Source organism: Mauremys mutica, chromosome 9, assembly GCF_020497125.1.
Source record: "Mauremys mutica isolate MM-2020 ecotype Southern chromosome 9, ASM2049712v1, whole genome shotgun sequence".
NCBI classification, from domain to species: domain Eukaryota; kingdom Metazoa; phylum Chordata; order Testudines; family Geoemydidae; genus Mauremys; species Mauremys mutica.
The window spans coordinates 91,094,734-91,120,809 of record NC_059080.1 but is presented as its reverse complement, the minus strand read 5'-3'; the positions used below and the strand labels follow the sequence as shown (position 1 = coordinate 91,120,809).

The 26,076-nt window shown below is 39.9% G+C and overlaps 1 protein-coding gene across 1 annotated transcript in view; it reads right to left on the bottom strand.

The window, feature by feature from the left end:
• Positions 1-25,277, bottom strand: part of NLGN1 (neuroligin 1) — a 468,962-nt gene extending 443,685 nt beyond the window's left edge. The window contains exons 1-3 of the mRNA XM_045031370.1: positions 25,017-25,277; positions 11,422-12,227; positions 10,930-10,989 (exon numbers count right to left, since the gene is read on the bottom strand). Coding sequence (XP_044887305.1) covers positions 10,930-10,989; positions 11,422-11,914 — 553 coding nt within the window. The 5' untranslated portion in view covers positions 11,915-12,227; positions 25,017-25,277. The remainder of the gene's footprint in view (positions 1-10,929; positions 10,990-11,421; positions 12,228-25,016) is intronic.
• Between the last annotated feature and the right edge of the window lie 799 nt (positions 25,278-26,076).

Sequence of the window (26,076 nt, the reverse complement as noted above, 5' to 3'; positions counted from 1 at the left end):
GTCATGCAAGCTTACTGAAAGCAAAGAACCAGATGCTGCTTAACCATGTGGTGCAAAGTGTAGCAAAGGAGAGGAAAAAAGGCAGGAAAGGCGAATAATGATTGGAAAGGGAGCATTGGCTTTGTGTCAAACCTCTCCTTCCATTTAAAGGCCATATAGAAGGACACGAGATTAGAAGAGATGTGCCAGGCCTGATGGGGGCAGAGCTAAGAATCAGCTGCTGTCTGTGGCATGTTCCCCTTCAAACTCATTTCTTTGCAAGTTAAAGTATTATTTAGTTGCTAAATGTAATTATTAGTATAGTTTGTGTGTATTTTTTATTCTAGAGCTGCTCCAACCTGAAAACTTTGTTGAGTATATGTCAATTGCACCGTCACTTTAGTTCCTAAAAGCCACCATAGTGGCAAACTTTGCATTTGGCTACAAAGAATTCAAGAACTAAGGGGTTAACACCTAAACCTTGCTCTTAAGAACAGTCTTCAATGAACCAGGCAATCAGCCAAGCTTTAAATCAAAGTCACTTTAAAAACTCAAAAGAAACTATCATTTACACTGTGCCACCTTTAAGGAAGGTGCAGCATTTAGCAGTTTATTCATAGTTCAAATGATGGAATCAGCCAAAATCCCACATGCTTATGAGTTTATCTATATTCATCCACAATGAACATTTTAAGGGATATTAAAGGCCAGATTCTCCCCTGCACTGCTATTTACACAGAACCTTTCATCCCACAGAATCACACAGTGCTGAATGGACTGTGGAACAAATTCTGCCCTCAAAACATTGAGCTGAATCCTCATACAATTTCACGGTCCACTCTGCCTAAACACAGATTGTAAGAAACTCACTCCAACGGGCCACCCGCCTTAGTCTACCTAATGTACTGGCACTAAATTCAGGAAAAAGGTAAATCTTCATACACCAAGAACACATTGAACACAATGTCCAGTCCTTATTAATAGTAGTAGCACCATAGCACCCAGGAGCCCTAATCATAGACCACAATCCGATTGTGCAAGGTACTGTATAAACAGAAGAAAAAGAGAGTGTCCCTGCCCCAGGAAGTGGTCAGAGTACTCTCCATTAGGTACAGTCAAAGACACAAAAAAAGTCAAATCAGGAATGGAAATATTTCTACTAAAATATCTGGGTACTCCTTACTCTCTCCCTCCACTGCTGCATGTTGCCCCTGGCCTTGGTCCAGCCAGCCCATCGTTCAATCCATTCCAGCTCTGGGCTGGAAAATGACAGCCAATATGTGCCAGAGACAACACAATGGTTTTAGGAGGGCAGTGAAGAATGGCTTCTCCCACTGAAATTGCAAAGGGGAATTTTAGGTAGGCAGATAAGTGCCTCATTCCCTTAGAGCAGTGGCTCGCCACCAGGGGTCCGGGGTCCCTTGGGGGCTGCGAGCAGGTTTCACGGGGGCCACCACGCAGGACTGGCATTAGACTTGCTAGGACCCCAGGCAGAAAGCCAAAGCCCCACCACATGTGGTTGAAGTGGTGAGCCTGATGCCCTGCCACCCGGCGCTGAAGCCTGAACAGCTAAGCTTCAGGGGCCCCCCTCTGGCATGGGCAATTGCTAATGCTAGTCCTGGCTTTTATATGCAGAAAAATAGTTGGTGTAGCACAGGTGGGCCATGGAATTTTTATAGCACATTACGGAGGCCTCAAAAAGAAGAAGGTGGAGAATCCCTGCCTTAGAGGATCTGGGCCGACCTCCATTGATTTTAATGGGAGTTAGATGTCTAAATACCTTTAAGGAACTGGGCCACATGAATTTCTTACATTAAAATACATTGTTAACACGAATCCCACCATCTCACACCCTATGTGCTGCCCTCGGTTCTTTGCCTCCTTTCTCCTACTACATGAAAACCTTTTTCACTTCTGGGCCTATTTTCACACTGCCTCCTATGCCTCGACTCCACATGCATGCCAAGAGCCTTCCCTGGCCTTCAAATCTCTGCTTTGTTTCTTTCAGCTTGTCTTCCATAACTAATCTCAGCTCATCAGGTAAATACCCTCGCTCATGCCTAACCATATTTCAGTAATCATCTTTCAAAACAATCTCTAAAAAACAAAGAAAACAACCCAAGCAAAACTTGTCACTGCAACCACATTCATGGGTCCACATTCTGTGCTGTGACTGAGAAAACAACACAGAAGACATAGCCCCGGAGCAGTGAAAGCAAAGGATCAGAACTAGTTCAGGAATCAGACCACATCTCTATAGTTGCCTGTAAAACACTGTGTGCACATTTGGCATCATATGGCACAATGGACTGGGACTCAACTGATGTCAATGGGTATGGGGCAGTCCAATCCATCCCCAGTACCTAATGCTTTTAAATATGTTGGCTATCAAAAGACAGTGTTTCTAGCAAGAGTAATCTACTGAGCTTCTTTTAATCTTATGCCATCTTTTTAATTAATGATTGAAAAAAGTAGAAGACAGAACATACATATCATTAGAGTTCTAGATATTGCAAAGATTACTTTAGTCATAGAGTGGGGCACTTCATCTGAGTAAACATGGAGAAACAGGGAAGGATTAAGGTCTACAAGACTGGACCTAATATCTGCTGAATTCTGATGAAAGGTCATTTAAAGTTCTCTACTGTAATACTTTTGGGAAGGATCCCAAAGTGCTTTACAGTTCATGGGTGTGGTCCTGCTCCCATTTAAGTCAACAGCTATATAATCATTCATTATATGGAAGCAGGTTTAGGCATTAGATGGCCATGAGTAAAATTTTGAAAATTGCCTAAGTGACTAAGGAACCTAAATGACTTTAAAAGAAAAAAAATCTCCTAAATCGCCTCGTCAATTTTGAAAAATGTGCCCATATCTATATGAAAAGTTTGGCGCACCTGTGGATTTGCAATTAAATAAAGACAAGTTACACAAAGTTTCAGCTTTTTCTGAGAGTGTGCATCTTTTGTACTGCCTTAGCACCTAGTCCATTTTGTTAACAAAAACGATTACTCTTATTGAACCAGGGAGCATTGGTTCTGGTAACAGAGTGATACAACCTGATCTTTCCTGTTGCCGGCAGATCGTATATTTTATCTATGGGTTTATTATATTATATAATATTTTTACAATATTAAAAAGATAAAAAGTCCAAAAAGCAAAGGGAAATGTTGGCAAGAAGAAAGTGAACATGGAATTGGCAAGGGCATTTGGGAAAGAAGGTGGGGCTCAGTTCTCAGTAAAGAGGTCCCCACCTCACAATAGGTTGCACAAATTAACACTCTTATTGCAGGGCAGCCCAGAGCAGGGGGCCAGTGGGGCAATTTGCTCCAGGTCCTGGGCCCCGCAGGGGCCCCCATGAGAGTTTTTCGCTCCTTCATTTGCTCCAAGGGCCCCAGAAAACTCTCACGGGGCCAGGGCCCCCCAGAGCTTCTTCCGCTCCGGGTCTTCGGCAGCAGGTCCTGAGCAGAAGGACTCCCCCACCACCGAATTACCGCCAGGCCCCCTGAATCCTCTGGGCGGTCCTGTCTTATTGGCCATCTCAGCAGAGGAGTCAAATACTGTATGGCCTGAACACTGAACTCTCAGTCACACAGAGGGTGGTCCCTTCAGGGTGAGGTTGAGGTGACCAGGCAATGGCAGTATGGGGCACTGCTGCTGTCCATATTATAGCTGTGCTGTGGATAAAGAGAAGAAAGTGCCCTGGCTTGGCAAGCCATCACTTTTTCACAAGCACTAAATGCTTAAAAGATTTTTAAACATAAAATAGAACTACTAAAAGTCCTACGACTTTGACTCCGCCTCCCGTTTTCAGGGACTATTCTAAATTCATTCTAGGGAGTGAGAGGAGAAACTCCCCTCTTATGAACAGTGGACAGGCGTGGGTAGAGAGGCGGAAAACTCCATGAGCTTCCCTTTGGGCAGTTTCCTGCAAATTCTTCCATTAGGGATCCTGGCCCTTCCCCTGTGGAAGTAGTAACAACTCAGTTCCCAATCCCTGAGCGATTCTCCAGACTAGAGACACAGGGCCCACTGTGCGAAGTCTCTGTGCCTACACACTGGTCATCCCCCGCTCCAGCTCTCTGGCAGCATTGCTTCAATGGAGCTGTGCTGCCAGGATCTCTCCCACCTCCCGCTTGGAGGGGGTTCCACAGCACTGAGGGACAACTAAAAACTGTGGGCTTGATCCAAAGTCTGTTTAAGGTAATGAAAGCCTTCCCATGGCTTTGGATCAGGCCATTAATGCATCCTCAGCTTGCATTTCTTCCTCCCTCTGGGAAGGGATAGATCTGTGTGTGGAGAATCTCTCTCTATGTAGAGCATAGAAGGACTATTCCCCACTGGGCTGAACCTCACATTGAGAGAGAGTCAGAAAAGACAGTAATTTTCTGCTCTTTGTAAAACACTCTTTTCCATCAGGGGGTTGCAGCCATTTTGCAGGCATAAGAAGAGCAAGAGAAAGAAATAGAAGCAAGGCTTTTAGGATGCTTTCTATACAGCCTTTTCTCAAGAGAACATTGGAGGGGGGGGTTGTGCTTTTCATGTACATTTTACAGCCAGTTCATAATGTGGGCTAATCTCTTCTGATATTTCCAATAAAACAATATTTAAAACTTCAGAATCGCCCCCAGCTCTTTTGTGCCACAGTTTAATGAAGACATTTGCAACATCCTGCAAGTACGTCATTATCTCCTATAATTATATAATTACAATTTTTAATGAAATGATTGCATGTGCAGTAGATGCATAGATATAATTATGGTAATTGCATAAATACCTGTTTCTCAGCTAACAGTTACTTTAAAGAAGACCTTTGCAAAAAGGGTAAAATATGAGAAACTGAATCTTGCCAGGGAATGAATACAAATATTAAACTGGTTTGTATTTTCTAATAGGATTTCAGCCTCCTAGATCTTCTGTGCATTTTTACCCCATACTGTATAATGAAAGGTTCAAAGATATATTTTAGTGAATATTGTATCACGCTAAAAGATTTTGATACTGTTTCTGATCTCAAAGCCCACTGAAGTCAGTGAAGCCGTCAGTGATCTTATGTGGCTACTCAGTACCTTAACAAGAGATTGGGCCCTGAACTGCCATCCTTATACTGAAAAAGAAAATGTCTGAATAGCAGTTATAGCAGAAAAATCAGTGTTTTCATTTCATCTCTAGAAAGCAAGGACCAAATTCCAGATCGCTGCACAAATCCTGAGAAAATGGGCCCTGTGCAGGTGTTTTCTCTAGCAGCTGGGTATGGGAGAAGCAGCTATTGTTCAGCTGCTCAACACAGCGGCTACTACAGCTGGCCTTATCAGTTGCAGTAGTGGCTTTGGCCCTGACTCCACATGCAGTTTTTGGCCAGTAGATATCCAGATGGATCAAACCCCTGCCTACCACAGATAAAATCACCATAGAACAATGTCCAATCCCCACCTAGCCTCTTCCCGCTGCAAACTGGAACTGAGGCAATCCTAGTCCAGTATGGGCCTGCCACACCTTTAGCAGCTGGGCAAGGTAAAAATGCAGCACTGAGGCAATTTCCCTTCCTTTAGCACGTTATTAATAAGCAGGCCAAAGATTGAATTTACAACAAGTTTACTGTATCGGTAGTGTCTCTGAATCTCTGAAAAGACACGTACCTGTTCCTAACAGGTAAGATGGGAACTGCTGTTCACTTACAGATTGGCCCTGCATCACTTACACATGAGTACTCTTTGCTCAAGTGAGCAGTCTACCCAGCAGAGTAAGGAATTACTCCGTAGTGTAAGGGGGGAGAACAAGATCAGCCCTTAATTTCATATATCTGTATTTCTGAAGAGAAATAATGAGCGATAGCCGGGGGCAGATTTTGGCTGCTGCTTCGGTGGAACACAGGAACCACTGCAAAACATTCTCACAGCATAGGAGAAGGGTCACCCTACTCTATTCTCCTTCCCCCTCCCACACACTGCCAGTACAGACATAGGGGGCGGGGAGAGGGGGACAGGAGAATAGCCATAGCAGTTGGCTCTGTGGAGATTCTGGACTGTGCTACAGTGAATAAGCAACCTAGCAAAGGCTGTCATAAGTTGGACCAACCCTGGAAGCTGCTCTAATTTATGTCCGGAGCCCCCGCAGCAGCCCAGAAGCCAGGCAGTGTAAAGATGGCCTAAAGGCAGCTTTGCCCCACTTCCCCTTGTGTTGTGCATTCGGTGCTGCCAGTCTCAGGAGATGCAGCAGGGAATCTGGCCTCAAGAGTTTAGTATTGTGACCAAGCAGAAATAATGAGCAAAATAAAAAAAAATATTAATATTAATAAGTGGAAGGAAAATACTTGATATCCCCCAAACAAATCTCCTTGATGTTAAGCTCATTAGAGCGGTGAGGTTCTGAATGCAGAGTATAATTAACAATACTACAGATATCAAAGGAGAAAAAATAAATCAGTGAAAGGAAGGGTAAGGCATGGAAATCTGACAAAATAAAGTAAGTGAAAATTAAAAGGGCAAAAGAATTGTAAGTGTAAAGAATCTGAAAAAAAAACCAAGAAAGATATTTGTAGTAATAATCAAGTTATAAGCAGATTATTAATGTTATAACTGAGGCAACCTTTAAGAATGGCTTGACAGAACATGTAGGCATATTTGCAGCTTCAAAACATATTTAAAGAATTGCTAAGAATGGTACTTGTATCCATGTATATTACAGAGACTAGAGGAATGAAGAGAATGAACTCAGAGGAATAATAATACAATAAGATTTGACAAAAGGAAAGCACAAGAATCAGAGCTATTGAAAAGCTGAAAAAAAGTCATCCAATCCTTTCCCCTGCCAATACAGGAATGCACCCCACCAGGTATTTTCTACAGCTTAATCCAGCATAGCTTTAAGTACAAAATTCAGAAAGAACAGTTAAAACATTAGCTCATTGGCTTATTGCATTCAACTAGTTCAAAAACAAGAAAGGGGGAGGGGAGAGCATCAGAACAGCTGTATGCTATTTAGAACAGTTTTATCAGGATAATGATATTTCAGAGCCCTGCATATGTGTGTGTGGGAGGAAGCAGAAACTGAAAAGTAAGCAGTAAAATTGGGGACGCTGGAATGAAACAAGTTTTACAGTGAACAGAATTAGAATAGGATTCCAGTCTGATAAAAAAGGTTACATCTATAGTCAAGGTATATGCCTCAAGGTTCTTTACAAAGTAATGACAGTGTGTTGGCTGCACTGCAGGAGCTCACAGGTTGCCTAAATAGCTGTACATTTAAACATGGCTTCCATCAGTACAGATGGCATTAGAGGTGGTTGGTGTATTAAAATTCAGAGTCTGAATAACTTCTACCCCAAGCATTACCTCTCTCAGAAAAACGACTATAGAAAGTGTGCTAGAATTCAAGCATTTTACGTTATTTCAAATGTGTCATTAAACTACCTCACGTCTTTGAAAACTGCTGCCACCCGACCTTAACAGCTTTAGATTGTGAAGGGATGAAAGGGTCTGCACAAGGCAGTGTTTGGTTCATTATCTTCCTCCATGTATTACTAGTAGAGAGGTGCAACAGGAAATGCCCGTGTGGTGGCTAAAGAATGAAAAACAGGAACAAACAACACTTCAAACACCAACAAAAAATAAATAAATTAAAAAAATGGAACATTCTTGTTTAATGTAGTGCACTAGTGCTGGGGACTATGGTGCTAAATTAATGCCTGCTGGTACTACAAGGATGAGTCTGGCCTCATGAGTCCAGAGTCAGACTGATTGCCTTTCAGTCAGGAGGCATCAGAGGTAAATCCTCCCAGCAAGAGCTTAAGGACAGACTTTCAAAGGTATTAGGTGCCTAAAGCCAGCCCGTAAGTGAGGTATAAAAGCAAGAGGTTCTTTGTGCTCTCCCTGCCCAGGGAAAGCCACAATCTGATCCTTAGTTCCTGGGAAATTACTAGCTGAAGTAGATTTGTATTTCTTACAAAAAGGTGGCATGGTATGTCCTCAACTCCCACTGAAATTAAAAAACAAACAAAAGGGTTCTTGCAGGAGGTGGTCAGCATTTCGCAAGATCTGGTCCAAGATGACCAAAAGTGAGTATCACTGAAATATGCAAAATTTTGACAGAAACACAGAAGACACTACAGGATGCAAGGCTATCTGAGCTAGCAGTCATCTTTATTTGACGAAGACTGCTCAATGAATTTACACAAATCTAAGTGTCCATCCCTTTCTCAAGCTATGTTCACTCCTCTTTATTCTAACACTTGACACCAGGACAACCAGCATTGCCAAATTCTTTTAGGCAGTTTTGGAACAAACTAGCATGAAAAACAAGACAGCGCAAGTTAAGATAGGCTTCCTTCATTCCTTCTCAAATCCCTAAAATGTCTTATATTGCTAATGGCGCAGTGTTGTAAAATTATTGATGCCATTCATAAAAGGCAACTGGTTGTGATGGATTTTCCATAATTAATAAAAGTTTTAAATCGAGATTGGATGTTTTTCCAAAAAGATCTGTTCTAGTTCAAACAGTAATTACTTCAGGGACATCCTGTGGCCTGTGTTACACAGGAAGTCAGATAACATGATCACAATGTTTCTTTCTAGCCTTTCAATCTATAATGCCCATTGCAATGTATAACATAACTTTTAGATTCAGTGGCCTTCCGTTACCATGCCCACCTTCCTGGGGCTTCTTTCTATCTCATTCAAAATGTTGAATTTTCTTACTAATTAACTGGCAACTTTATATAGTTAGTGATTGATTAATCCAATAACTGCCACCCACCGTTCTATGAAACTGAGTTAGGGTGATTCCTTTCAGTGCTTGTACCTAGAACCTAAAAGTGTGCATAAGTAGCAGCTAGATTTACTCTGGGTATGTCCCTCAGGGTATATATACCCTGTACCCTGAGTACTGAAAGTAACTACTATAGTCATAACCCAGAGACATGGATCTGAGTTTGTCAAAGCAAAAAAGATAAGCATCTGCTGTTCTTCACTGCACCATACAGTAGATTATGGATTCAGTTGGAAGAGTAGCTACAACATTTCAAATAATTATTTCTTTGTTCTTTCGAGTTTATCTGCAAATAAATATGACCTTCTCACCTACAAGTCTCTCCCTTCCCCCCCCCCATTTGATTTTTTAAAAATAGTCTCTAATAGAAATGTGTGTAATCTTCAGAAAATGAGGGGGCTCTGCATCTGTGTTTATGACTGTGTGAATCAATGTCTGAGTGATAGCAGGCAAAAGTTGCTCAATTAATTACACATGCTTGGTGATCTGCATAACAACCACCACTGCAGCATTGCACGTTAGTTGAAGGCCTGCAAATTACTGCAGTTATGAGAATTTGGAGATGGGAATAAGGGGTAATGTTCCCCAGAACGCCCCTATTCTCTTGCTTTCCACCTTTGTTCGGTGTACTGCACCCCTAGCAGACAGTCAATCAGAGCATCTTTAAAGCAGTAAGAAAAGTATATAAGGATTTCCCCAAAATAAGACTGATACGGAAATATACATAAAACATTGTCTTCTGTGTAAAGTCCAGAAAACTGCACACAGAAATAGGCCTAAACCATTGATAAAAGCCAATAATTTTCAGGACCAGATGCTTAGGCTGCTGCTCTACATCTAGGTATCTAAGGGCTTGTCTACACTGGCACTTTACAGCACTGCAACTTTCTCTCTCAGGGGTGTGAAAAAAAATCCCCCTCCCCGAGCGCTGCAAGTGTCAGCGCTGCAAAGTAGCAGTGTAGACAGTGCACTAGCGCTGGGAGCCACGCCCCTCACGGAGGTGGTTTTTTAGACCGCTGGGAGAGCTCTCTCCCAGCACTATGCCGCGAATACACAAGCCATGCTGCAGCAGCACTTTAACGTTGCCAGGGAAGACATGCCCTAAATAACAGCAGCTGATTTTTCAGAGGTGCTGAGCACCCCGCAATACTGTTGAAAGCCAATAGGAGTTGTAGTTGCCCAGAACCTTTGAAAACTAGGCCATGTTTATTTTGATGCAAAAATATGAAGTTAGGAGCCTAAACATTTTGGCCTAAGTATTTAAAATTATTTCTTGACATGGCCCTTTATGCTTAATTACGCAGGAGATTGACATGTGGTTCTGGGCAAATTATATTAAAAATATTTATGTCAGAACAACTGGGTTTCTCAATGTTAATATGATGTTTCTACTGTGGATTTAAGAGTAAAAGCAGCTTCTAAATAATACATTGTTTCACGTTTTAAATTGTATTCATTAGCAGAGATGTACAAGTTTTATACTGTACCTCAATAGCTTTGGGAATCTGCAAATGTTCACAAAAGAAATTTGCAAGCTGTCCCTTACTAAGGGGGAAAGACTTTAATACGGGAAGACAATAATCAGCCAGAAGTTCTAGTTCCAAGTTATGGCGTCAAAATATTTTCACATTTCACTACACCCCTATTAAGAGATTTCTGGCCTTACAGATTTAGCAAAGGCAAACCCACCCTCAATTCTTAAAAGGTATAAGTTTACTAAACGAGTTCTGCTGTGGGGAGCTTTACAACTGCTGCTAGGGCTTAATCACAGCAACACTGAAATCAGTGGGTGTAGGGGTTTTTGCCGTTGATATCAGTGGCAGGAGGGCAGTCCCTAATGCATATCCACCTCTCACTGTGCATGCGTATACCGTAGTTATACTTGAATGACACTTCTCTAGACTAAAAGGTCCAAGTACAGATGGAACTTGTCAATACAGTCAGCACAAGAGATATAATCAGGTGTAACTGAGTTCAGGCTTTACAAACCTTATCCTCTCATCTAGGCCTCTATTAACTAGGTCTCTATTTAATTATCTTTCTGGAGTCATTAAATACAAGGTATTCCCTAACCTTTCACTTCACAGTATCAGCAATTAGCCTTTTTAAAATTTGTTACTTGTTCTTCCTCTGCAAAGTTTTGTTTTTCCCCCATTTTTTTTTTTGGTCCACTTTTATACATACCTCCTTTTCTACAAATTTTCTTGCCGGGTTTTCTGGCACATTCCTTGGATATTCTTTTGACTGAAAAATGAATAGAAGACTAGAAAATAAAATGGAGCTCCATCACAGACAGTAGGAGCATGCAACACCACTATCTAACTTAGATATGGCCTGCTTTTATTAGGTGCGGAGGATTCCCAATTTGTTGTGCCTGCACATGCAATGGATAAATGTTGATGCATCTTCCCAGAAGTCAGTGGGTGGGAATGAGAATTAGGTACCAACTTCAACCTAAAAGTACACGTGCTGTGGGAGAAAGAAAATGAGCGTAGACAGGAAAAATATTTATATCGGAACAGATGCATACACAGAAAAAGCAGCATGCATACATGTAAAATGCTAGCATGCAAACAAGGAAAGCCATGCATGCTACCAGTACACATGAATTAATACTGTTAAACCTTAGAACAAGAAAATAAAAAGGTCTCCTTGTTTTGTCTGCTATTAACTCACCATCCTCAGTTGGGACATATATATTTAAATAGAGGCAGTCTTCATTCTGATCTTGTACATAGGTAGAAACTACATCCAAGTTATTAGTAAACCACACAGGAAGCATGACTTCAGGCAATCTGCCTTCTATAATGTTCTGCGGACACACTGGAGCAAACTGAGTAGCATTTTTTATATCTGACCAGGGAGATGGAGGTTCAGGAGGTTGAAAGCGATGCTCTCCTACTGGTGGGGCAGCATACGGAACCCCAAGAAACTGAATAACAGGCCCCAAAATTTCATTATTAAGTTCCTTCTTAATCCCTCTTATCTTGCCAAAGTTGGTGGTCACGAGTGGGTCAATATCATCCAATTTTTGTGAGGACACAGCTGCAGCATGAAGCAAAAATCCAAGTATACAAAGAACAAAAGTGGCATCCAATCCCATGTGTAATAAACGGACCATCATCGCTCTCCGTACGCAGTTCAGCCAAACGGATCTTGGAAGGGCCATGGTCCCACATTAGTTGTATAGCTACAATGAAGCAATCTTATTCGTATCCACTTGTGTAAAAACAGGGCAACCGCAGGAAATGGATCAAGTTTCCTAAATATGAGCCTGTCAGAAAAATCTCAAAAGGCTTCTCACACGACAAGTATCTTCCATTGATTTCACACTTATTGAAGCAGCATCTTCACACAGCACTATTTATCAGCCTACATCCTATTGACAATTCTGTTTTCCATAGTGGCAATATGCAGAGAGCGGCCATCTACTGCAGATTCCCCTCTTATAAATCAAATCCAATTAGCTGCAGGTCTATATCCTGGAGAAAATGAAAATAAATCATTAGTATGAAAGAGCTAATATGGGCAGAGTAATAACTAGTTGTTTTACAAGTTATTGCACATATATTAATATTTGCTAGTGTCATGTAAGTAAATTTCTACAGTAGGTAGTTTATGGGTTCCATGAAATGACGGGTGAACTACTGATTATTGGATTATTTGCAGTGTGACCGCCTTACTTTACAGAGCTTTTCAGAAGAAACAGGCCTCTCAAAAATAGTTTTAAAATGCACATTCCTAAAAATAAACAAAATTGCTGCCAGCTCAGATTAAATATGTTTTACCATTACATTTTTATATGACTTAACCGTCCCAAATTCCATTTTAAACTTGTTAGCAGAGATTGGTTTATCAAGACAATAGAAACCATAGATCAATTATTTTATTAAATCTCAAAACTCAGTAAAAGCAAGTCATCTCGTGATGCTGAATGCTAAAACATAAAGTAACTTATTTAATTAAAATAGATTACATGTGTACATACAAGAAACACTGATTTTCCCATTTTAAAATGTAATTTACAATTTGAAGGGAAAAAGCCCAAACTTGTGGAATATTTTATAGGGTACAACATGAAATACTTTATATGATGACCTCTTAACCATGTATCTATCTTGGATAGCTAATGGAAAAATCAGGATGTGAGGATTTTGGCACTTCTTGCCGACAGAGAAACAATCTTTAACTTGATTTCCAAATATTCACAATACAGGACCAGATTCTGGTCCTTCTGAAGTCAAAGCAAAACTCCCACTGACTTCCAAGAAGCAAGACTGGACCTCAAAGGCTGCTTCTTTTGGAAATTATTTGAAGAGGGGAATGAACACACAAATCAAATCGAGTTGTCTGTGTATCACAATTCTCTTTTACAGCCCGATTCCTTACACACTACTGACTGCAGTGAAAGATGTGTGCGCGCGCAAGGAATGCAGAATCAGTTCCCTCTACTCTTAATTTTCAATACAACCATTTAAATGCTCCCACAGATCCTGATTTTTTTCAAACACCAGTATGTCTACTGCACAATATCCTAGAAAAATAATCTGTTAGGATCAGAGACTATATAATCTGGAATCCCTGATTCTATTTTCCACTCTCTTTTATCACAAAGGTTGTGATACAGAGACTGTAATGCAGTAGTTTTGAAGATTGCTTAGAGCATACCATAACATCTTTCCTTTTCATATTAATCACATTGCCAACACAATTTACAATATACTTTAATTTTAAATGCAGTATAATGTACAAAGTAACAGGGTAATCTTATACTCATTGTAAAACAGTGTGTAATGTACAGGAAATGAGTTTTACTTAGTATACTCCACATTTTGAAACACCTTTTGAGACAGCACTGGCAGCTCTAATGAAAGGTTGTTTTTATCACGTCTATACACATGGAAGAGGGAATTCTAAAGAAGAGCTTGTCTAACAGACAGACTGCCCTGCAGTTTGGCTTATTAAAAAGGAGATTGTAAAAGCTATATAGGACAGCAGGAGATTTGGTTCATGTCTAATATTCCTTTAGCTCTGAAAAATCTATCTCAGAAGGCAATAAGGAGATAGATGTAGCTTTGACAATTTCATCACTCTCTGCTAATTCTAATACCTTTTGCTGTGAAACTATATTAACATACAGAAGACGGGCTTATGCCCATCTTTCTTCTGCTTCAAATTTTCAGTATTTGTTGGAAACACACAGATTTACTTGCACAAACCATTTCTGAAGATTAATGTATGCACTTCTATTTAGCTTAATAAACATGTGCAGAATGGCACCTGGACAATTGCATCTTGGGAGATTTTTGTTTTGTCACCTTTCAGATTGGAGACAGCAAGAACTTTCTTGACCATGAGTAAGAACATGGGATTTCAGAGACTGAGGAGCAGTGGTCAGTACAACCTTCAAAGTCTAAACGAGGAGAAAGTTACTTACTGGCCTAATTTTGGTGGACAATGATAGGTCAGTAAAATATGCCAAACTAGATGGATTTAATACAAGCACTTAAGTCTCAAAATCTTGGGTTTTTTTCAGTGGTAAAAGAATGTGTTCTGCCCCTCTCTCCCCAGAATTCTGATGTTCTCTATTTAATAATAAGTACTTCACTGAAGAATCCTGTGGCACCTTATAGACTAACAGACGTTTTGCAGCATGAGCTTTCGTGGGTGAATACCCACTTCTTCGGAAGAAATGGGTATTCACCCACGAAAGCTCATGCTGCAAAACGTCTGTTAGTCTATAAGGTGCCACAGGATTCTTTGCTGCTTCTACAAAACCAGACTAACACGGCTACCCCTCTGATACTTCACTGAAGTAGCTGTTCCACTAAATAGATGGTTTGGGGAATGTCTAAGGAGAAATCAAATTTAACAAAGCAGCACCAAATAATTCCTTCCTTTCTTTTTCACTGCTGAGTCAGTTCAATGTGGAAAATTACCAAGATACGCTTTAAACAGCAGTTCATTTAGCAGACTGCCTTCTCTTCAAGTGTCAAAGCTATTTTTCAGTTATTAAGACAAGCACTTCTTTGGTATACTCCAGTAGCAAAAAAGAAATCTAGGAACCAAAAGCAGTTGTGTTAAAAATAATATAAAATTAAATAGTCAGCAGTTGTCCCCTTAATAGTTCAGATGTCGGAGGTTTTCCCCCTAGTTATTAAACTATTTCCAAAAGCGTAGAGCTGTGGTTTTAAAACATTCCATTGGATGTCCTGCCCAGCATGGATAAAGTTTTGTTCTATGATATCATAAAGAGCCTGCAGTGATAAGGACATAAATCAATAATAGGTTTGGCTATTTTCATTAATTAGCCCTTACTGATCAGCAGGAGCCAGCAGAGTCAAAGGGTATATAATCCAGTAGGTGAGAAAGGGCTTCCAGCTGCGATGTCCACACATTCTAGTATCTGCATTTATGCTTCTTTTTTTAATAGGGTCCCCCCCACTCCCAATAGTTAAGGGAATTGTTTATGGAGAAGTAATAAGAGATCTGATCTCCTCTGGAAAGGCGGAAATAGTGCATTATTTCAGCCCTACGCACGGCTGGCTCCAGGGTTTTTGCCATTCCAAGCCACAGGAAAAAAAAAATGCCGCAGTCGCAATCGGCGGCAACTCCACCACGGCGCTTCATTCTTCGGTGGCAATTCGGGGGCCGGGACTGAGGGACCTGCAGCTGAATTGCCCCCAAAGAGCTCAATGTGCCGCCCCTTTCCATTGGCCGCCCCAAGCACCTGCTTGCTGTGCTGGTGCCTGGAGCCAGGCCTGTCCCTATGAGAGCTACCCTGAGGCAAAAAGACTAAAAACATGAAGTCAGGCAAATACAGAGATTGTTTAGTTTATTCAAGTTCTTGCAGAACTCTAACACAAAGATCTACTTGTTAGCAGTGAGGTGACCTCAGGACAGGCTGGGACTCTTGCCTGGAGCACATCTACCTGTTCTACTTAGTTGTTGCCAGAAACATTTTTTAAGACCTCAGCATGTGTTCCCTGTTTAGCTTTCCCCTGGAGCTGACTAGACAGGAATCAGTAGGGAGAAAATAAGTCTTGTGTGGGTGCACTACTATCAGAAGCAGCAATGAGCAAGCGTGGGAATGGGCAGGACGGTGGGCTGGAAAGTCAGTTACCCAACAGTGGTGAGCAGTTTGAAGTACAGAGAGTGTGAAGACAATCATTCATGGCTGTAGCATCAGAATATACTGAGGCCTAGAGTTAAAAATGATCATTGTCAGATGTTATCTTTGTCTAGGGCTGAGGATCATCATTGTCAGTTACCACAGAGTAAATCACCGATAACACACAAAATTTATTCAATACATTTTTTCATGGGTTTGGGAATTTGAGTATATTGAGATTTTCTCTATTTTGTTTGTTATTCAAAATGTAATATTTTTTTTCTGAATCTCATTTATTTTATGGCCCCGATCCTGAGTGACAGCAGTCAAGCATTCCCTATAGCTCAGGAGCCAGCATGCAAAGATGGCTTTAGGTCACATTGGTGCTCCTCATGACGTGGACAATTCTGGAACAGACCAGTCCCCCAGCATAATTTAGAGCAGCCTAACCGCTCCTCACAACTTAATTTCATGCCTGAGGGATGCTCTAAATTGCACCAGCTGCCAACAGCCTTAGTGGACTATTACAGCAACTGAGGGAGACAATAGAAGGACCTGGCTGAGTCTCCTTTCCCTTGGCCACACCCTCTGTGCCAGTTATTGGAAGTGGGGTGGCACAGGAGTTGCTATGGCAGCTCTACACAACCTGAGGTAAGTTATTCCATCTGTAGGGCAGCCCTGAGCTAGAGAACTAGCACATAGCTGCCCTAATGTAGCCCGTAAAGTACCCCATAACTTGATCCCTTTCCACAAGCATTTGTGAAACTGTTGCACAAATGTTCATGGAAAGTGAATACAAAAGGGACCTGAACACTTCCAAAGCGATTTCCTTTCAAAACGCAAACAAGTTTGCAAAGCATTGCAGCATTCATCCCGCTTCGACTGACATCCACCTCAAAGTATAACTGAAAAGCAAAAAGTTACTTCATGTTCACACACACGTCTAAACTAATGTTAGACCAAAACAAGAATGTTATAGGCAGGACAATACATGGCACTAAAGAAAAAGATTATACTGCACCAGAGGGATATGTTGATTGCAAACATTATCGGGTAGGCTGAAAAGATATATTCTATTCTGGAGTTTGCTTTCTCTTCTCTAACATTTTTCATTGCTTGAAGAGAAGTTTGGTAACAAACATTTCACATTTTCTTTCTATCTGATATTAGAGACCGAGACAAAATTCTGCTCTTGTGTACACAACTGTAGTCAGTGGGTTTGTATGGATTTAACTCAGAAAAGGAATGGTTCCTATATCTTTTTTAAAGAAAATTATTTTTCTTCTATCTACATGAATTTAATGCATTGAAGTCTGTCAAACTGACAGCACTAGAGACTGAAGTCCTGTATATACACACACCCAAGAGATGTACACACCGGCTACAACAATGCATGCTTCCCCACACTGTCTTGCCAATATATCTCACCCTTAGAGTACACTTGCTTTAGAAAGAAATTTAGTATCCAAACCCATTCAAATCTTTGATCTCTGCTGAAACAGCCAACAACAATGGTGCCAAATGTTATGTTAGCTATTTTGATGTGGTCACCTGCCCACTGGGAACTGATCCGAGACCACAAAGGTTATTCCACACAAGTCATCCCATAACTGTCTGATGGCAAGGATTTTCAGACAGGACTAGCTATGATCAGACAGAACTCACTATTTAGAGGTGATTGGCTCCATCCCCTGAGCCATCCACTCCCCTTTATTTAACATTAGTTCTATATATGTAAACAATGCCATATGTTTTATTTTAGATGCATAACAAATTATTAATATACAATTTTATATGTAATATACATATACACATTTATATATGTAATATACAGTCTATATACATATATCTTTTAGAAGCATAGTGTTAATAAATAGCTACGTTAAAACATATGGATAAGACTAAAAAAGGGGCAAGGATATTAAACTTGTTTTACATTTTTCAGCCCCATTATATATTTGTTGTTCTTATTAGTGGGAACATTTGCTAATTATATCAAGTGGTCTCTTTAAATACTTTTCAGCAACTTAGATTTACCAAGATAGGAAATTATGATCAGAAGTCTTGCTAATAAAAACTGTTTCTGAATGAGACATGCTTAAGTCTCATGGCATAGTGTCATTTACTTCTTATCTTCCATTTTCTGATATCAATAACTATTTTTTAAAATATTCCTACTCCTTAGCTAAAGTAATTGTTTATATTACCATAAGTTGGCCATTATGTTTAACATGTAGACTAGAACTGTCTGACATTTTGCACAGTAAGTAGGCAATGAAAATGGTGATTTTACTCAGAACAGAAAGAATAGATAACTCTGTCACTTGTGTGTAAAGTTTAGACAGTTAAGTAATACAGATTTAAATTAAAAATGACAGATGCACTGGCTTGGAATATAATGGGTAGTGAAGTGAACCTTTATTCCTTTTAGCAGCTTATGGTTAACTCTTAAATGGACCAAGTATTATACTCAATTTGAATTCTACAACTATTCTGCAAAATACAATGTACAGTTGGTTACCATGTTCATACCAACAATGTGCTTCTGGACTCGAGAATTTAAATGATCTTGTTTTAATGATAGATCATGTGGGTGGGAAAATGCCCCATATATTTCTCATGTGAGTTCTTTGATACAGAAGACTTCCTGTATATTGAAGATTACAATTTATGTAATACTCTGCTGATGAACATTTTATGAAACATTCACATGCTCCACTATCTTAAATCAAATCTGATCAGTTTTACATTTCATTGTAGAATTCACAACTACAGAGCTCCAATCCTGCTCCCACTGAAATGACCCAAAGTTCTGTCATTGACTTCAATGGGTAAAAGATTAAGCACTAAAATGTGTACTAAAAACTTAGATGAATAATATATAGTTTATGGCCAAATCTTGATTCAACAGGACTAATCCTGAGTAGATGAGCAGAATTTGATCCTTTATCATTGCCCTTTAATATACGTTCATCAAATAACCCATGCTTGCACATCAAACACGTAGGCAACATGCCAATTTCTGCATGTTTCTTATCTTTCAACATTAAGCATTTGAGATACAGAGTCAAATACAATTGTCTGCCAAATCCTGTAGCTTGCTGAAGAACTCTGAAGGCAAAAAGGCTGGTATATGCAGAGACTCTATATGGATTGTTCTTCCATCACAGCACCACACGGTATCACTACCCAAGCATTCCAAATCCATGTTTGTGGAGCTAGATCAATAGCTGTTTCAATTCAGTACACAAATAAATACAGTGTATATATCTGTGCTACGCCAAAAAAGAAAACATTGATATCATTAGCCCAGAATCAGATCTCAGTTCCATCAATGTAACCGAGATCAGAATCAAGCGGATTTTGATTCTGTCTTTCTTCTTAAGATAAACATAAAAACAACTTTGCTGAGCACAAAGCTGTCACCTCTAACTATAGTTCAGAATCTAGAGCAAGGGGTTTTTGTGTGCTATTGGCACACTTACAGCACTGTAGAATACACACTACATTTAGTATTAAATGGACCTATCATCTAGTTTAGGATTCCATTTACTGTGATGTATCATTCTGGTTTTTGATTCTACATCTGTAGCTGTAACTTCACTTGTATTTGCTCTAAAATGAATTTCATGCTTAGCTTGTTTTTCTTAATTAAACTTTCTTTAGCAGTCTCTAATATGTATATTATTAAAAACTTATTAAGTCCTATTCATGCTTGCCTGTCACTTTTGACTTCACGTTCATATACTCAAGTGCTCCATTGCTTTATAAAAAGGAAGAAAACTAAATAATAAATATGAGAACTTGAACGTTTTATGTGTGTCAGTATGAGAAAGTGGCTGCAAGGCCCATAAGGTTTCACACAAAAAAACATTACAGCTAAAGCTAACTCGCTGACACATCTCTGATCTATAAAGTCTGCAGTAATGGCAGCAGTAAAGTGTTGTGGGGGAGAAATCTCCAATCTGTGGCACATGAAATAGACATAGCAGAGACTATCTTTACTGTTGTAAAAAAATTAAAATAAAATTTCTCAAAAGCTTAGTGTATAATACTGTTAAATGTCTGCAGTGATTTACTCTTTCCATCTGACTTCCTGTTTAGCTCCTGTTACTTAGCTGGCTGTTCTGCTTTCCTTGTCCTTTGCTACCTGGGAGAAGACAGATACCTAATTAGGTTACAGAAACCTAGTCTCAGGTCTCCTTATGATCATGTTGGCCATGATTCCTGCAATAAGAAATACTTTGAAACCAGGATGCATCAGTTCTCTGATGCAACAATTTCAGGACCTTATTCTCCTCTCACATGAGGCGTAAACTAAGAATAACTTCACTGACTTCAATTAAGTTACATTGGTGGGATCAAGAACTAAAAACATTTTGTTTTATATTGCACTATTCCTCTTAAATGTGATTGTTATTAAGTTACACACTATTACTAATATGTGGGTTAATCCTATGGGAAAGTAGCATTTTCCACTTTCAATTAAACAAATAAGTTTTTTTAAAAACTCATTAAAAAATTACTAGAATTCAACTCCTGCAGCTTTCCATATAACCAGGCATGTAAATATTGAGCAGTTCTTTTCTAAATCACTTAAATGGACAATTCAATTATAAAGTGCAATGTCAACCTGTTTCTCTCATTAAGTCATTACAACCAGTTCAACAAGTATGCTAAGGCCATCTTTACGAAGGTCCATTTTGGAACATTTTTAGGAAACACTAAAACAAAAAAACAAAAACAAACCTTCTGCACTTTACATTGATTGTTCAATTAAAAAAAATTAACTTGAAATAGAGTTGTCTTGCCCCCGCCCACAAACTCTGTCCCCCTGCACCACTTCTGTGGTTTTAAATCACACATTACCAATTTTAAAGATGGCTTTTCTTCCCTCTTTCTGTGAGAAACACCCAAGCAAACACTATTGGAAACTGACTAACAGATTCAGGGGCTACAGTGAAACTGACTATACAAAAAGTGTTATATACACACAAAGAAAAGAAACTTTAAAAGTGGGTAGGGTAATTCTCTAAACACTTTCATTCATAGTAACCTAACCTTTTACTTGTAACAACAGTGGCAAAAAATGTTTAGACATAAGTATTTGGCCAGATCCCCAACCAGTGTGAATTGTTGTGTATCCATTTTCACCGATAATCCACCCCATGATTTTTATGTAGTGTCCCTTTAACATTCTTTATGTAAAAACTGATTATAGAGGGTGCACAGAAAAACAAAGCAAACCTAAGCAAATACACCCATTACATGTCTGCATGAAACATGACACACAGCATAGCCATTAATCAACCGATAATTATGAAAACATGTGGGTTTTCAGAAGCAGGTGCAAATACAAAGCTGAGTCACTAAGAAGTCAGCAGGATTCTCACCTGTAATACCAATAGTGATTGTGGGGAATTTAATGCTATCGCTTGTCACTAAAATTACAGGATGTGCTTTCAACGTGCAATGCTTCCTGAAGTTTTCCCAACTAGCTCCCTCTTTCACCATCTACTAACTTTCTGCCTCCCTTTGATACAAGCTCTTCTGCAAGAAATACCAATGTGTCACAGTTAAAATGCATGTTCCCTTATATGTTCAAATGCATTTCTTCACAATATACATAAATGTAAGATATTGATGTAAAAATACAAATCCTCATTTTTGTCTTTTGACTATCTGCTACCCCTACAATTATAGGGATTTTTAGGATACTGGTAAGTAATGGACATAGTACTATATACCAGAACAGATTGTATTGCAATTATTCCTGCAGTACGTTTTAAAAATATCTTCTGCAACACTTTCTAATGAGCATCTGGCAATGTGTGGCCTTTTCATTATCCACTTTCAGAGAATGACTGTATTATGCTCATCATCCTTTTTCATTATTTAATTTTTAAGTAGTTTCCTTCCGTGTGATTAAAAAAACCCCACAAATACAGATACAAACAAGTGATTCAAAGCAGGCCGGAGATCTACAATACAGATCTACATATGTATTAGTAGAGAATCTCTCTATTAGTAAAGAAAGGGATGTCTACAAACTAAATTCATCTCTCAGCTGCTGCTGCTTCTCTCTTCCCCCCACTCCATTCTAACAATAGTGTAGTGTGTGCTTATGTATGAGTCAGTGGTTATGAAATATGCAAATTGATAAAAATAAAGTTAACACCATCCCCAAGTCTTCCATCCACTTTCAAATGAAAGTATCAAGTTCCTACTCTATCCTGCTCTTTGAATCGCTCTCCTCAATAGACTGCTCCACCTCCCGCCATATAATCCTGAGCATGCTCACTTTGTTAAGAGTCTTAACAGCCAGGATATTATCTTTTTTGCTAGGATGGGTAAAAATATCCCAAGTCAGTTTCAGCCCAACCTCCTTGTTCATTTCCACATAAGGGTATTGTCAGTGGTGAGCTGGAGCTGGTTCCCACAGGTTCTCAAGAACCAGTTGCTAAAATTAGATCTCCATGGAGAACCGGTTGCTAAAGGGCCAGGAGGTGGGCAAAGAACTCCGGTCCATGGGCCGGACCATCCTGTTGCTCCCAGGATTCCCAGCTGGGGAGGCTGAGGCTCCCCCAACCCTTCCCCCGCTTCCCCTCAGCTGCAGCGTGGCCAACCACCAGCATCAGTTGGGCAGCTCAGCTGAGCTCCGGAGTTGCTTTGAGCTGCCAGCAAGGTAAGAGGGGAGGGGGGGCTGCAAGCTCTAGGGCTGCTGGGGGGGCAAGTGGGACAATTTGCCCCAGACCCTGCAGGGGCCTCCGGCCCCACAAGTATGTCTCCGCCTGCCCCAGCCCCTCCTACGCTCCCCCCCTTAAATCTGAACTTTTTATAGGGAACCGGTTGTTAAAATTTTGGCAGCTCATCACTGGGTATTGTCATAAGCAGTCTGTATTGCCTTCACTAGTTTCCTTTGCTGCTTCCATGTGTCATCCAAAAGGGAGGTGTTCCACCAAATGCTGCTTCTCAGCACACTTAGCATGATTATGTTCAGGATCATCCTTCCTTCCAGTCACATTCTGCATGACATATCATAGAATAAGAGAATGCCTTTTTTCTTCATATGGATCTACATTTCCCTCATCCTTTACTGCAAAAAAGCCATTAAATTTAGAACATTACTTCAGTCTATTGCTTTCCTGTAAGAAAGCTGGTGACATTCATCAAAGGTAGCTAAGGTGAGAAGAGAGTAAACTTTATATCAGGGCAATACTCTGTGGGGAAAAAAAAGTTAGAAGGCCAAAATTTTCAAAGGAGCCTAGAGTTAATCACCTAAATCCACATATAAAAATCAAAAGAAATGGACTGATTTTTCAGAGGTGCTTAGCCCACACAAATTTCACAAAAGCAGGCCACTTTAAATATGAATTTAGGAGCTCAGCTTTAGCTACCCAAATGTTAATATTACGGCCCATGTTTTTAGGTATACATGTGGATAAGGTGAAAGGCCATCTTGCACCATTGATCAGGCTTGAGCTATTTCATGAGTATCCTTTATTTGAATTAAGCACCAAGAAAAAAAAAAAGAGGAAAAGGAAGTCTGAAGAGCTCAGTGTTCCTTGTTCACCAATAATCAAGGTCTAAATACACTGAAATACTCCTACTGTAAAACAAAAACAAAAAAAACAAGCAACCAGGAGTTTAGAGGTCCCTGAAAATTTGTTTTCAGTATGTTCACAAGTAAATGTCTAATGTGAATCACCTGTCCATACTTACTGGTACAGGCAGGTACCTCACATGCATCTGTATAAATGCAAATATCTTCAGTGGAAGGAATGCACTGCCTGAAAAATGTTTGCTGAAATAACTTGCTTGAGTTCATGCTACAGGGAGCAGTTTCATTTCAAATTCATGAGACATTTAAGTGTGCTAAAAACATGGTATTTGATATTTATTGCAGGCACAAGGTGTGTCCATTTCATATGAATTCATGTTAATACCACAGTTTTTAAAACTAAAAAAAAATCTTTTTTTTAAAATCAAACTAAAAATATAACCCCTAAAAAAGGTCACTAGATTGAGAAGGGGGAAAATGGTTTCTTCTGATCATGGCACCTGCTGCAAGAATGACACAGTTTACTCAACCTGTGTTTTGTTTAAATAAAACAATTATTCTAATTTAATTGCTTTGGAACCATATGCACCCCCTCAAAATGATTTGTGATAAACACCCTTTCTCCTGATTCCAAGCTAACTTCTAGCTTTAATGAGAAGCCAATTAATATTAAGTAATCGGACTGATTAATTTTCATTAAACCTGCTGAAAATTGATTTTTCTTCAGCAAATCAAGATGAAGCTCTAGTGCATTTTCCAGTGGAAGAGGAAGAAGGAGTCCTGAACACCCAGGATTCAGATGCAAGAAGATGTCTGAAGGGGAAAAAAAAAATCATCCTTCCATCAGGCACGGCAGCCTAGCAGGAGGCACTGTATTGTCCTGATGCATCAGAAATGCAACTCGGGGCTGCACGATGCACACAACAGTTCAGTGCATGGGCAAAAATGAAGCTGGAACATCTACTTATTTGAAGAGGGAGGGGGGGGGATAAAGTTAGCGCTGGCTGCATTAGGGAGAGCAATGCGTGCGATTGCAAAGGAGAGGATCCAAACATAACGAGTACCCGATTTCTAGGTGATACGGCGCTGCCTTCTGTGCGTTTCTCTCTCTCTCTCTGTACGCGGCCAAATCCCCCTGCAAAGAGTTCCCTCAAGCAGCAGCAGGGCAAACACTGGGGCGAACCCTGCATCCGGCTCCCTTCCAGGCATCGGGGCTTGCTCTTGTAAATTACACAGGCAAGAAATCTACCAGATAGGAATCTTGCTGGCGAAGTTGCAGAAGCTAAAATGCCATTCTCTTTGCACCACAGGCAAACACTGACCGTTTGGCAGCTGTGCAAAATGCCTATGAACTCACTATCCCTGCACCCCCAAGCAAAGACGCCCCTGATTGCATCCCCTTCTTATTGTAGCAGTAACAGATCCGCCCTCGCCCACCCCAATAACAGAAACAGAGATTTAACCCCTCATCAAACACTCACACAGACAGACAAGGGCACCACATTGATTCCCCCGCCCGCCCCCAAATAATTCAAGGGGTCAATTTCTATCACACCGCACTGCAAACACCACAACGTTGAAAAGCAGCAAAGTATTTACCAGTTCACAGTGGCTTTTTGCAATCACAGCTAAACCTGTAATTCACTGGATTCGAGTCGTTATCCCTTTTTAAAGCAGCTGTAACCCCCGGGTTTTTAAATCATCCCCCGGACACTTCCAAATTGTATCGATTTATATAATTTTTTTTCCCTCGCCCAAGACGGGCGAAAAAATCCCCATCCGGAATTCATCATCCTGTGTAGCAAGCCACCTCCATTTAAATCCGACCATCAGGCAAGAAATAGAAATGATCAAACGTTACTTCTTTTCAGCTGCAATCAGATAATCCTACTAATCCAATAGATTTATCTCGATCTGAAATTGCCCTCCAGATGAATCCCCTTTGCTTGATGTCCAGTTGTGTGATTTCAGAGCACTGTTGAGTGACTGAAGGAGGTTGTGTGTGTGTTTCTTTTCTTTTTCTTTTTTTTTTTAAATCTTTTTTGGATCCTGGATGCACTGCTCGCTAAAAAAAATGCCGAGAACCTTGGTTTTCCCCTATTATAGGTTTCAACTCCAAATTGCTGTTGGATGAAAAATAATACAAAGATACCCCTAGTGGTCACCAGCTGAATGGCACAAGATCTTACTCTAAAAGACAGCCATCTGCTTACATAAGTTCAATTTTAGGAGGCTGTTCAGGCTTCTTAATTAACCATGTCTCTGGACAGTGAATAACTTTAATAGTGCAAAGGCTCCACAATAAATGACTTGATTTTAAAAAAAATTTTAAGTTTAAAAAGCTGTATTGGATTTTTACACAGTGTTCATTCAAAGGAAAAAAAATTCTGCACATGCTTGTAATATATATATCATTTGTATATACATAAGAATATTATTTCATGCAAACAAATTTAGGTGCATATCACTTAATTTCATGTGTTTACACATTCACACACAAATGTATGAAATTATGCAGATATAAGTTACATCTAAAAGAAAAAGTCTGCACAATATACATATTGTGTATATGCAATAATATTATTTCATATAAACATACATTGGTATGAAATAGTAGCTATTCATACCCATTTTACTTGAAAAAAATCAGTACCTGGAC